Consider the following 13,161-nt stretch of genomic DNA (forward strand, 5'->3'; position numbering starts at 1 on the left):
TCTTCAACATGTCCTCTCTGATAATGCAAATGTGAGCTGAAATTCAGGAATTTCCCCCAGCACATTTATTTCCTTTTCTTTAGTCCTGCCAAGAATATTGACAAGGTTTTGACTTTAATTAAATATCATTTCTCACCTGGAATTTTCTCCTGGCGACAAAATACTGCATACGTCGAATAACTTTTATAGCAGCTCTATGTGCTTCTGTTAATCTGTAAAAGAGCAGGGAGAAAAAAATAAAATGTAATATTTATGAATATCTTGGTGGATAAATGTGCTGAATGGTTGACTCATTCACACAGACAAGACGATCCATGCTCTGTTTTGGGATAGATGGCAAAACTAGGATTGTTAGAATTAGCCATAATGCATTGGGCTAGGGAAACCATGGAGGATCCATGAAGTAAATTACACAGATACCTTTCCCCAAATCACCACTACCAAATGCTTTTCATACTAAAGTTATTACTACGGGGCTTCTCCATAAATTCCCCTGTTGGTCTTGTGAAAAGTTAGAGTAGATTTATAACCAAACACATTTTTCACTTTGTTTTGGTGGGATTTATTTTCCTTGGAGTGCCACAAACAACGTCAAAGTGGTTTATCCTATTAAACATAGACAAGATTCAACCTTTTGATTGGAATGTAGCTTTTCTCCAGGTGTGGAATTAAAGAGCAATGGGATCCAATTTTAAATGCATAAGGGGTGATTTTAATCCTCCACACCCAGTGGAAATAGGCTGACATTTACCTGATCATGCTTTGCTCCAATTTAATGTTTTCTGAGCAGGAGACAAAAACCACAACTGAGGCAGTTATTGTAGATGTAATTTGAGGTCCAGTGACATCACTTTAAGATAGCTTTTTTGTAGTCAGGTAGAGCAGGACTAGCCTCACTTCTCCCCCAAGACTCTTTCAAAACTGCCTCCCATGATTTATCTTGAAGGCCCACATTTCTGTTCTGATCAGCCGATCCGCTACCATTTCCTACTTATATTGGGTGGATGGCTGACCAGCTTTATGTAGATAAATCCTAATATTTAAAATTACTTGGTACTGACAGTTACGACTCTTGGTAGGTTTGGCATTTGCCCTGCCACCAACCCAGTTAAGTTGTTATTGAGATTTAGTAGTGTGATGCCATTTGTAACATTTGGGATTTTGGAGGAAACTTGAATGCCCGGAGGAAACCCATGTGGCCATAGGGAGAATGTGCAAACTTCACAGATTGCATCGGAGATCAGGATTGAACCTGAGTTGCTGGAGCCGTGAGACAGAGTAGATAACTGGCTGCTTCACTATGCTGCCCACCGAATAAACAGCATAGATCAAAGATTTCCCCAGCTGATAACATATCCTTGATAAAATGTTAATCAGGCAATGCAATTGATCACATAGTAGAGATTTTGAAGTGGCAGACGTATTACTTCAGGTGGATATCTGGACAGAGTGAAGGTATGTCTGTATGTTTAGTCATCTGGTGAGGACAAGATCTGGTCAGTGGTCCAACCTTCTGCCAACTGATTTTTGACACCCAGCCCACTGGTGGTTTGTTCATTCCTGCTGGCTTCAGGTGGAAACTTTATCAGAATCTGTTAATCAGGTGCAGGAGTTAACATCTCCCATGCTTTGAGCTCCATTCAATTTCACCTCTGCACGCACAAAATAAAAGGCAGTCAAATGTGTTCCAAGCATCTGCTTTCATTATATGGAGAACTGCAATTTATCAAATTTTTGTATCATTGGGGAGTGAGGAAAGGAAAGAACTTACACAGGTCAAATGGTCTAGATTCAGTAGCTGCTGAATAAATATCTTAATCTGATTTTGTTATAATTTTCAATTTGATTTTATCGGAAAATTTATTGCCAGTAAGGACCTAAATTCTGCCTTAAGTGGAGTCCCACCTCCTGACACCTGGAAAATAATTCTCCAGGTTTTCTAAAAGCTTAAAGAAAACTACTGAGGTTTAAGTAGTGACAGGTGTTAACTGCTGGAGGGAAAAGTGGATTAAAGTGGGATTACTGAATGCATAATTTTTTGTTACAGGCCGCAAGAGTGTTTAAAGTGTTTATTGAATACTGAAGATAGATCATAGTAGCACAGGCAATCTGTGTTTAAAATTATGAACTTTAATGTTGCATACCACCTGCTTCTTATTACCCTATTCGCTCTTTTTTTAAAGATTTTTTTCTCTTCTTCTCTTCCCCCCTTTTCCTTTCTGAAGTCACTACCTTCCACTAGAGCATCACTCCAAAAAAACAACAGCAACCCTTCAATGTCATCTCTGAGTAGCAATTATTTATGTTTGGGCATTCATAATGACTCTCATAAATCCAGGTCTGCCATTGACACCCAAGCTTCAAGAGAAATTTGTGTAGTCATAAATAATTTGTGCTTTATACTTTTATTGGCATCAGCTCATATTGCTTTATATCAACTGGTACCATAACATAATATACTGTTAATACAGCAGTATACTCTCGTGATCTGAACTACAAATTCATGCGTTTTGTATACACTGTACTTTTTTCAAATTCACATAAGACAATAAGCAAACAGAAAGTGAGGTGATGCCACATTAAAATTGATCAGCAAGGGAGGTGAATAGTCAGAAAGCAGTTAGACTCAGTTATTTAATTCTCTTTGATTAGGAGTACATGGTGGTGTAGCAGTTAGCACTCGTGATTCATAGTTCCAGGGATCTGTGTGTTGTCTATGGAGGAGTTTGCATGTTCTCCCCATGACTGCATGGGTTTCCACTGGGTGCTCTGGTAACTGACCACTGTAAATTGCCCCCCGTGTGTAATCTGGGGAGAGTTGATGGGAATATGGGGAGAATAAAAATGGGATGAATGTATGATTCATGTAAGTGGTTGATGGTCAGCATGGGATCAGTGGGCTGAAGGACAAATTTCAGCACCATGTCTCTCTATGACTCTCACAAGCTAACTCCACAGTGGTTACTTGATCACTGTAACTTATCCCTTGGAGTAGATAAGTAGCAAAAGGAATCAAAAGGTGGCTGCTGGGCAGCAAAGAGAAAAAGTTGAAGGGGTGCAGAAAAAATAAGGGGGGGGGGAAGGAAGCTGATGTGAGTGCTGGGTTGGGATTCAGCACACACCCAATGGGCTGAATGACTTCCTTCTGAGTTATTGCAAGTATAAAGTAGACACTGTGTTTCCCCATTTCAATCTGGTGCATTACCCAATTTAAACAAGGTAACTTCTCTATTGACCAGATGTTCTACTTTCTTCTGTGAAAGCTTTCCTTGTAAAAAACATAATTTCTGGAGGGTGACTTCCAAGCAGTTTCCAAATGGGCTTAAAGTTATTGGCAACTGTCCTGAGGTACTTCCGGTCATAAGATATTTCCAGTCCTAGGCCTCACCAATGTGAGCACCCTACAGAATCCTTCTAGTTTTGGAGGACAAAAATTAATTATCTGCCACACCAGGAGGAGGTGATCTGGGTGTGGTGGCTGTCATGTATGGGACAGTTGTAGGTGGACTTTGGCCACATAAGGCCAATACTTATCTTGTCCTGCATGAGGGGAGGCATAAAGTGGATTCCCAACTGCCTTATGAACCTTAGGGAATCAATAATATCATGCAATGGTTTACTTGGTAGCACTCTCACCTCCAAGTGAGAAGATGGGGAGATTTTGACCCCATTCCAAAGCATTAGTGAAAGAGCACTGGACTCTCAGATGTACTATGGGATATTAACTGAGGACCTGCTGCACTCTGTGGTGGAAATAAGTAATCCCATAATCATTTCAAAAATGAAGAGTGGGTTTTTCTTCCAGGTGTCATAGATAATAGTTATCCCTCAATCAACATCATTAAAATTAATTAAATGGACATAAAATTTCTGTTTAACGGAACTTTGTGTGCAGATTGATTGCCGTATTTCCAAGATTATGCTCATGAAGATACTTTCATTGGCTGTTGAACAACAATCTACCAAGAATATCATATCTTTCTATTCTTATCTTTCTATCTTATATTCTTTCTTACTCCTCTCAATATGGATTGGTGAAGACCTATCTTAATTGATGGTTATTCATTATTGGTGGTTATCAAACTGATCAAACCAAAAGACAGGACCAAGAGCTTGTCCAAGACCAAGATTTTGTGGCTTAACAATGACTTTCATTATCTTTCCAGATCCTATAGGAGCACTCCTAGTACTTCTGGTCCCACAGGAAAACCTATGTCTATGGGCTTGCTGTATTAAACCAGCAAGTTTTACTAAGCAGTGCATCTATGGGGCACACTTTACTCTGGTTGGAGTTGAAATGGATTGAGGTACTGTCAAATATTTTCAGATACCGATTTACATAGATAAATGAGGCTCCAGTTATATCCAGGTATAGGCTCTAGCTTCCAGGAAGAATGGACACTAACCATTCTCCCTGGTTCTGTTTGGCAGAGAAAATTAATATCTCCCTGAGTAACAGTGTCCAGATGTTTTACTTGTGCTTGACTATCCTCATCTGGCTCTGTGGGAATGAGTTCACAGATGACTTGCATAATGCTTCATCTATGGGGCAGCATGAGGTGGTTAATGTTCCCATATGCTGCAACTTAGATGTGTAGTGCCTTCAGGTGATCTCTTCATGTACTCATCTGCATAGGTTTTACACTTTTGATGGAGAAGCAACTAAATTCTTGAAACATCTGCAAATATTTCCAGAAATTTACACTTTAATGTTAAGCAGCAGACACCTTCGTTCTCTGCTAAGCATTTGCTTATTAAATTGACAAAAATCTATGTATAAAAAACAATTTTCCTGAGTACAGTCTGGATCTTTTTAGGTTAAGTTTCTGCCTGCACCCTTCAACAAACATCAGTTCACAAACACTGAGAACAATATGCTTTACAGAATCGTAGTCCATATCGGAGGCAGAATTGACAGGAGAAAACAAAAAAGTGATTTTTGGCTTAGTGATCCATTTAGAGATGGAAAAATATTGGTACACAGAGGAACCTGATATCCTTTTAAATGAAGCACTAAGAGTTACAACAAGCAGATGCTATAAGGATTCAACAAACACTGGCCTTATTGCGAGACAATTTGAGTACAAGGCCCCTGATGAGACTGCAGCTGGAGTATTGTGTATAGGCCTTGTCTCTAAAGTTAAGAAAGCACGTAGTTATGATAGAAGATGTTCAACAATGGTTCACCAGATTGATTCCTGGGATTGGGAAAGATTCTCTTATTTGGAGTGACTAAGGGCTTCTACTTTCTATAGTTTAGAAGTGTGAGAGGTGATCTCATTGAAAGATACCAAAATTCTCATGGTGCTTGACAGTGTGCTTTTAATGACACAAAAGAAGGCCATTTCAGGCATTGTAGTGCAGCTGTTAGTGCTGTTGCTTCACAGCCCCAGGGAACTAGGTACAACCGTGACCTTAGGTGCTGTCTATGTGGAGGTTGGATTACCCTCCACAATGACGTGTGTTTCTGTCAGGTGGCTTCGTTTCCTTCCAAATCCAAAAGGCATGTTAGCAAATCCAAAAGGCATGTTAACAGCACACAAGATAATAAATTGCATTACATGGAAAAAAGAAGAGGGGGGGATAGGACTAATGGGTTTCCTCTGTTAGGAGCTGGCTTGGATCTAATGGGCTGAATGGCCTTTTTATGTGATGTCATAAGTAAGCAAGGCTGATTACAGCTCTCAGCAGTGTAATACATCAGTTTCATTCCATTTATTTCCCTGTACAACTACACATTCTCACTCAGCTCCTCTTTGACTCTTTTGCCACTTGCCTACACTAAGGGGTAATTCACAGCAGCCAGTTAACCTACAAGCATGTCTTTGGGATGTCTGAAGAAACTGGAGCACTTGGTGGAGAATGAGTGAAACCCACACAAATGGCACAAAAGGTCAGGATTAAATCCATGTCCCTGAAGCTGTGAGTCAGCTGCACTACCTGCTATGCCATGGACTGATTAGATGCAGGAATGATGTTCTCCAGGGAGGCCATGTCTAGAACCAAGAGTTATAGGGTCAACCATTTAGGATTGAGCGGAGAAGAAATTTCTTCGCCCATAGGATAATGAATCTTCAGAATTCTCTATCCCAAGAGGGCTATGAAGGGCTGTTAAGTATTTTCAAGACAGATTGATAGATATCTGGATATCGAGGGGATCAAGAAATATGGGGTGAAAGGCTGTAAAGTGACAATGAAGCAAATGATCAGCCAGGATCTCATTGAACAGTGAAACAGGCAGGAGGGACTGAATGGCCTAACCCTGCTCTTTCTCATGTTCAACACACACAAATAAGATGCTGGAGGAACTCAGCAGGTCAGGCAGCATCTATGGAGGGAAATAAACAGTCAACATTCCGTGTTTTGAGTCACATGATGACTGGTTAGAAATTCAAATATTAAGTTAAAGTTATTATTTAAATATAATATTTGAGCCATTGAAAATCTTGGACCTCCACATGGCTCCACATCCCAACAGATTTCCAAGGAATATTCACCTGTCTGTTCAAGCACGTGGCAATGCCCTTTGTTCCTTTCATTATCCTTGAAGGTGCATTTTTCTGATTGTTTCTGCTTGCCTTTTGTTCTCACTTTTTCTTTCTGCTTTTTTTAAATCTTACACTTTTTGCTGAACTCAGCTTTATCTTTATCCTTTGCCAATGGAACTCTGCATCCAAGTTAACTGCCACCAATTATGACAAACTGTTGCCTGACATGAATAGATTCACTGATTTAATGGCATTAGTAAGTGATCTGAATGTCTCCCTTGTATGGAAGATAACAGACATAAATATATCCTTTGTATGATAGCATAACTCAGCAATGTAACAATAGTACCCCTTGTGATCTAAAAAGCACATTATTTCTTTTCATTTGCATGCTTGCCAGTTACTTCACTTGCAAGCAGTATGCCAACTTCATATTGTTGCTAATTTACATGATTGTTGAGTGCAACAAGCACTAAATATGCATTTAATGACAGCATACCTCAATGGGGGACATAAAATTATGCTGGCCAACACCAGTTAAAGCCAGCATGCATCTCTTCAAGGGAAGGTACCTTGTAATTAGACCAGCTGGTGGAAGTCAGTGTGGAAGTAATTTTGACCAAGAAACCAATAGCCCAATGTGGGAAGGGGCTGGTTCTAAGATTCTTGATGCCATACTGGAGATCTTGGTGAGAAGCTGTGGAGAGGGAAATATGTGCTCTAGCACAGTGGGTCCTTCAAACTAATTGAAGTGGGACCAGATAACTGAGATGCTAATGACAGGAAATGAGCAGTGAGGAGCAAAGAACAATCAAAACCAAAGCATAAAATTCTGGAAGCATTTAGCAGGTCCAGCAGTATCAGTGAGAAGAGAAACAGATTGAACATAGAGTCAAAGACCCTTCATCAGAACTAGAAAAGTGAGAAAACAAGTGAGTTTTAAATTGCAGAGAGGGGAAGGGATGGAGAGAACAGAGGGAAGTGCAAACTAAAGTTGTCAAGGTAACAATATAACCAGCCCCTTCCCCTCTCTCCAGTATAAAATGTACTTGTTTTCTCTTTTTTCCAGTAGTGATGAAGGATTCTTGACCTGAAATGTTTTCTCCTTCTCTCCCTTCTGATGTTACTTGACTTGTTAAGTACTTCCAGCAAGTTCTGTTTTTAGATGAAGCAGTGAAGAACTGGATACAGGGTTGCAACAAGTTAAGTGACCTCACGTGCATGACATGGGCGAATGAATGGATCTCCAAAAGCCATATCCCATCAGGTCTCAGGAACAATTTGGTGCACACTCAAAACTCGCCTACTAACAATCTCTATCAATTGGATCTTATATTGTACCTACCGCTTCTGGGTTCATCCTGCCCTCACACTCTCCTGGAAGTCTTAAGTGACATCTCAGGCTTCAAACACAAAGTTTTCAAGGTAGTTATCATTGAAGTGTGGGACAATCTGTGGGAAGAATTTCAGCCATGCCCTTGTGCTTAGCCTGCTCTTTCTGTCAAGGTCAAATTAACTCTCAAAGTCAACACTACAGCATTTCTCCAAGCAACTCTGGAAGGTGCTGTTCACTGCCGCATTGGAGAGGTCACTCAGGCACTGTATTCATGAAGAAATGATTTCATCTAGTTTGATTTCAGTGAGGAATAGGTGCTAAACCTCATTAATTAATACAAAGATATACAACATGCTTCTTTCAAAAGAGAAATTCTCAGTTAACCTTCATGCTTTATCTAAACCATATAGTGTGGTACAGTGGCCCATCATAAAGAATTGTCAATCACTTTAATTAATTCCTGTTTACATTTTATTCAGGATGTTATTTACAGACTATTACAAATGTCAGTTGAGAAAATGATGGTTATTCTTGATCAGCTGGGACCAGCAATTGCAGTCCTGTACAGTCAGTGTGATACTATAAACAAATCTGCACTCCAGTATTTTATTCATTGATGAAGGCTTTGACGTATGAATTTTGGGGGTACCAGCTCAGGGGCATTAAGCTGATCACATGTTGAAATCATGTGACCCTTCCTGCTTAGTGAATTAATGTCACTAGTTCAGAGTGATTGATTTACTGGAGTTTAGCAATACCAGTTGATCCAGTCACACAGTTCTGAATCAGGCTAAAGGACTAAATAACAATGACAAATTCACATCATCCCCGGTGGTAACTTTTAAAAAGCATATTCAGGAAAAGACAAAGAATTTTAAAGAAATAAAGAGGGAAGTGGATGAATTTGTTTGCGATGGAAGGTTAAAAAGCAAAAATTGAAACAATGGGACAACACGCAGCCGCACCTAATGTTAACAGATGCAGCTCAGCCAGTACAATTGCAAGATGCAAGTTAATCATTTAAATATTTTAACAAGAATGTTTGCATGCACTTTAGGATAATTTTATTCATTGTCAGCTATGTCTCCCCAACCTCAAGAAAACTGGCAAACGAAAAGAAGGATGAATGTATCCGGGGGACTAGAATGTCTACTGCATGTAAAAAGCTGCATTAAAGTAGCACTGCAGAGGAGATTCCATCCCAGCTTTGGGCAAGACCTCCCGGCAGCAAGACTGTCATGTACGAGTGTCAGGGTGCCATACATGAAAATTCAGGACTTGTATCCCTTATATGCACAAAGGCCTTTTGTCTCATAGGTTCTGACCAAAACTAACATTTGTCCCTCACAGCTGTCTTTCTAGATCTAATCTGGCTTAAGTACTGGGGGATTGTTGTAACTTTCTACTTCACTGCTGGACTTCATGAGGATTCCAACACTGGAGTGCATTCTGCACATACACCATGAACAGCTGACAGCATCTTCATGATTTTCACATTCTTGACAAGATTTTTCATTTGATGTGATGATGACCTCTGTTTGCCCTAATAGGGAGCAGCAAATTGTCATTCCAGTTTTCAGCTGGGTTCCCCACACAGGCATCCTTGCTCAGCATATATTAATCTGAGACCTGCCCTGATCATTTAAATGACCCAGTCTTGGGATCTTGGACAGGATTAGCCATCTCAAAATCCAGACAGTCCCTGGGATTTCAGGAGCAAAAGACAAATTTCTGGAGGAGCTCAGTGGGTCAGGCAGCATCTGTGGAGGCAGAGGGAGAGCCAACATTCCAGGTCAAGTCGCTGCATCAGGCCTGCAGGATCTTGACCTGAAAAGCTGACTCTCTCTCTCTGCCTCCACAGACACTGCCTGACTCGCTGAACTCCTCCAGCAAGTTGTTTCTTTTGCTTCAGGTTCCAGCATCTGCAGTCTCTTGGATTTCCTGAAATTTTAGGGCCTTGGTGTGAAGTTTAATGTTTTTTTTTCAAACAACTGATCATTATGATGTTCACCCTTCCTTAAGGCAAAATTCATCATTGGACTTTCATTGTAAATTATACCCCACTTAAAAGCAGTTTTCTAAAATGCTCAGATATTTGGGGTTGAAAATGTTGAGGGTTTTCTATCAGAATTCCACAGAAGGACCACTAATTCTGGAAGGAAGCAGTAATTCCCAGCAACTTAAACTGTTTTTTCCCCCCAGAGATCCTGTTGGTGCCTAGCAGGAAACCAGCACAAGATTTTAGACATTTGAATTCTGCAGTTTATAACACTGAAGACAACCGGGGATGGCAAAGGAAGTGGGAACAAACCTCAATTTGCTGGTACTCTTCAAGTCAGTGAGCGGTGTTGTGTAATTCAAGCAACAATGAAGGACAATTTCTTTTATGAAGTAGAATAGATATACTTGTAATTCAATAATAACTTAGAAAATAAATAGAATTTGGTATAAATTCCAATTTGCTATTTCAGAATGAATTCGAGCTAAGTGATAGTACATTGAATGTTTTGTAGCAAGGATTCATTTTTAATTTATTGAGAAAGAATCTGCAGTTAGTTGTAAGTTGAAAAGAGTTGCATTCGGATATGTCAGCTACTTGTCTCTTAAAACCAAACTGAGCAAAATGGGGTCTCTATTGTGCAAAATGAATGTTTTTTTCCAAGCTATACTACGAATTCTTTTTAATGTTGATGTTGACCCATCAGACAATTACTCAATCTGCTGCGCTTCTCTTTAGCAACTTCATTTTACTGTTTTATTCCTTCATCCTAATCACCCTTTCAGCACTGAAATTTAAATAAGCTGTTTAAATGATAAACTGAGAGAGTTCTTCCTTAAAAAATGTTGAATATATTTACCTATAATTGTTTGATTTTTAAAAGGAATTCCAATGTCTATAGATACTTGCTCCTCATTCATTTCTTTTGGTCTGCCTCCTTTCCCTCACTGTGTGTGTATGTGTACATTATCATCCAGGACATTTTCATTAACAATTACTATACTCCATTTTCAAGATAAATCAATAGACTGCAAATTTTAAGAATGATGTTCATTTGTTTGGCCCTCAGCATCTGGAAAAAGCAAGTCCAACCCATATATCACCCTGTGATATATTTTAATCTTTGAGTCAGTTCATGCAGTGCAATTTCAATAAAACTCAGCTCATCTTAACACTTTTTAGGATATACTGTGAGTATACTGACATGTTTTATTTCATTGCAATGTAGAGGACCCAATAAGAGTCAATGTCTGTGGGGCTGTTTGCCAGTGAGAGTCAGTGTGTGTGCGATCCATACCCCATTGAGAGTCAGTGTGTGGGACCGGTCCCTCAGGAAGTGTCAGTATGGGTGGGATCTGTCTGCCAGGGTGAGTAGGTGTGTGCATCTATCTCCTGCTATGTACAGTTACGTGGAATTTTATGGCAGCAATGTTCTCAGTGTGTTCCTTCTGCTCAGCTGTGCCCCATTTATTCCAGGGTCACAGGGAGGCAATAATATTCCCAGCAGAATGCAACTTGCTTATAAAAGTCCTTCTGACAATGGCAGTAGAGAGGACGGAGCAAAGGATTCTAGAAAGAAAACCAACAATCCAGCACTGGGATCGCTATGGGCTACAGTAATGGAGATTGAGTGGAGAGAGTGAGCGTAGATGTTGGGGGAATCTGTTCAGGCTGTGTGTGTGCATGTACATGTGTGCATGTAAATACTTGAGAATCAGTGAGGCAGTTTTCCGTTGTCTGAGGATATTGACATGTGTTGCTACATCATGGAAATAGAATTGAGATGCAGCCTTTAAAGAAAGAGGGGTTCCCAAATATTTCAATTATACCACGTGTGGTTTATAATGCAAATGATAAAGTTGTTCCTTTGTACCCTATTTACATCTTGATTACACTAACAAAAATTAAAAAGGATAACCTGGTGAGTCCTTTGAAAAACCTTCCTGTCAATCATGTGGTAATAATAACTTTTAAACACATCAAATCAGATAATTGAAAATACAGTGAAACGACATGCAACACTTCGGTTTTCATTCACAACTGTAATCTTCACTCCTAAGCATTCTGCGGCTATTGGGAAATAAGGAAATGACATGCTGCCATAATACTTAATGCCTTCTAAATCTGTGAAACAAATAAAACTGTTTTTATTAAGTGGATATCATTTTGTTTTTGCATTGTAAACAGCATATTATGTATTTGAAATCTGCATTTACATTCAAAGATACTGGGAACTAAAGCAACTATCTTGTGACTGAAGATAACATCGTAACTCTTTTCCTGGTAGCTCATTAGCAGTCTTTTGTTACTTGTTTATTTTGCTTTCCAGTATTCAACAGCAGGACCTTTGTTTCTTTTCATGGGTTTTCTCTCTGTGAGCATAAATTGGTGACTTTCAAAATTAAAGTAGGTATTGCTGCTCCTCTATCAGCAAAACAGCATTTAACATTCAAAGGGGTTGCACGCATGTTTAACAAACAAGCCCTGCACAAAGCCAAACATGAAAGAACGTACGATTTTGATTTCACATTGCTGAATTGTAGAAACTTGTCTGGTGATTTTTGGTCTTTGCTGTCAGTTCACCAAGGGGCAAACCACAATATAATGAATACTCTTCTAGCTACACAGGAGTGTTGTTATTGAATAAGTGGAAGCTCTGATGATAGGAAGGAGGAGTGAGTGTTCGCAAATACACAGAGACAGATGAACAATCAGTGCCCAAAGAAGACAAGTTCCTTATGCAAGGAGGCCACAGAGACACTCCTAGCAGTAAGTTGACAGGGACGGTCTGTAAAGAAATGCATGCAGTTTATGAAAAGCTGCACTCCACAGAAGCCTGCAATGCATGCTTGTGCTGGTGCCTGCTCAATGATCTGAAGAAAAAGGCAATGAAGTCTTCTAAGCTTCGATGTAGGTGACTGTCTAAATTGACCCAATGATGGAGGTGCCAAAGCTCAGTAAATCAAGCACAAATGTTCCATGTGAATCTTTTAAATAACATAGTTACATGTGAAAGTGTGAGCAAAGGAAGACTTCCAGGTCTAGGCTGAAGGTAAAGGGCAAAGGACCATCTCCTGCACATAAATGATAAATAGTTGAAGCACACTCATTGAGGGGACGTGTTTGTAAGTGGCAGACATTCTTAGTGAACAACATTCTTGGAAGTGAAACTGGATCATCCTATCTTGCCTAATCTTTTGTGGTAATGAATGACTGAGGTCTAAATTCTGGAATTGGCTTAGGGTGGCTTGGTAATATTTTTCCATTTCTCTAGTTTTGCTCCCTTTGAGCAATGAAAGCCAAAAAGAAGCCTCTCTCTATCCCTACAGGAACACTTT

The 13,161-nt window shown here is 39.7% G+C and overlaps 1 protein-coding gene across 1 annotated transcript in view; it reads right to left on the reverse strand.

Moving 5' to 3' along the window:
* The window catches only part of LOC127578547 (potassium voltage-gated channel subfamily KQT member 1-like), a 300,567-nt gene that overhangs the window by 9,538 nt on the left and 277,868 nt on the right, over positions 1-13,161 (reverse strand). The window contains exon 18 of the mRNA XM_052030696.1: positions 137-212. Within this exon, the coding sequence (XP_051886656.1) occupies positions 137-212 (76 nt within the window). The remainder of the gene's footprint in view (positions 1-136; positions 213-13,161) is intronic.

Source organism: Pristis pectinata, chromosome 15, assembly GCF_009764475.1.
Source record: "Pristis pectinata isolate sPriPec2 chromosome 15, sPriPec2.1.pri, whole genome shotgun sequence".
Classification (NCBI taxonomy): Eukaryota; Metazoa; Chordata; class Chondrichthyes; order Rhinopristiformes; family Pristidae; genus Pristis; species Pristis pectinata.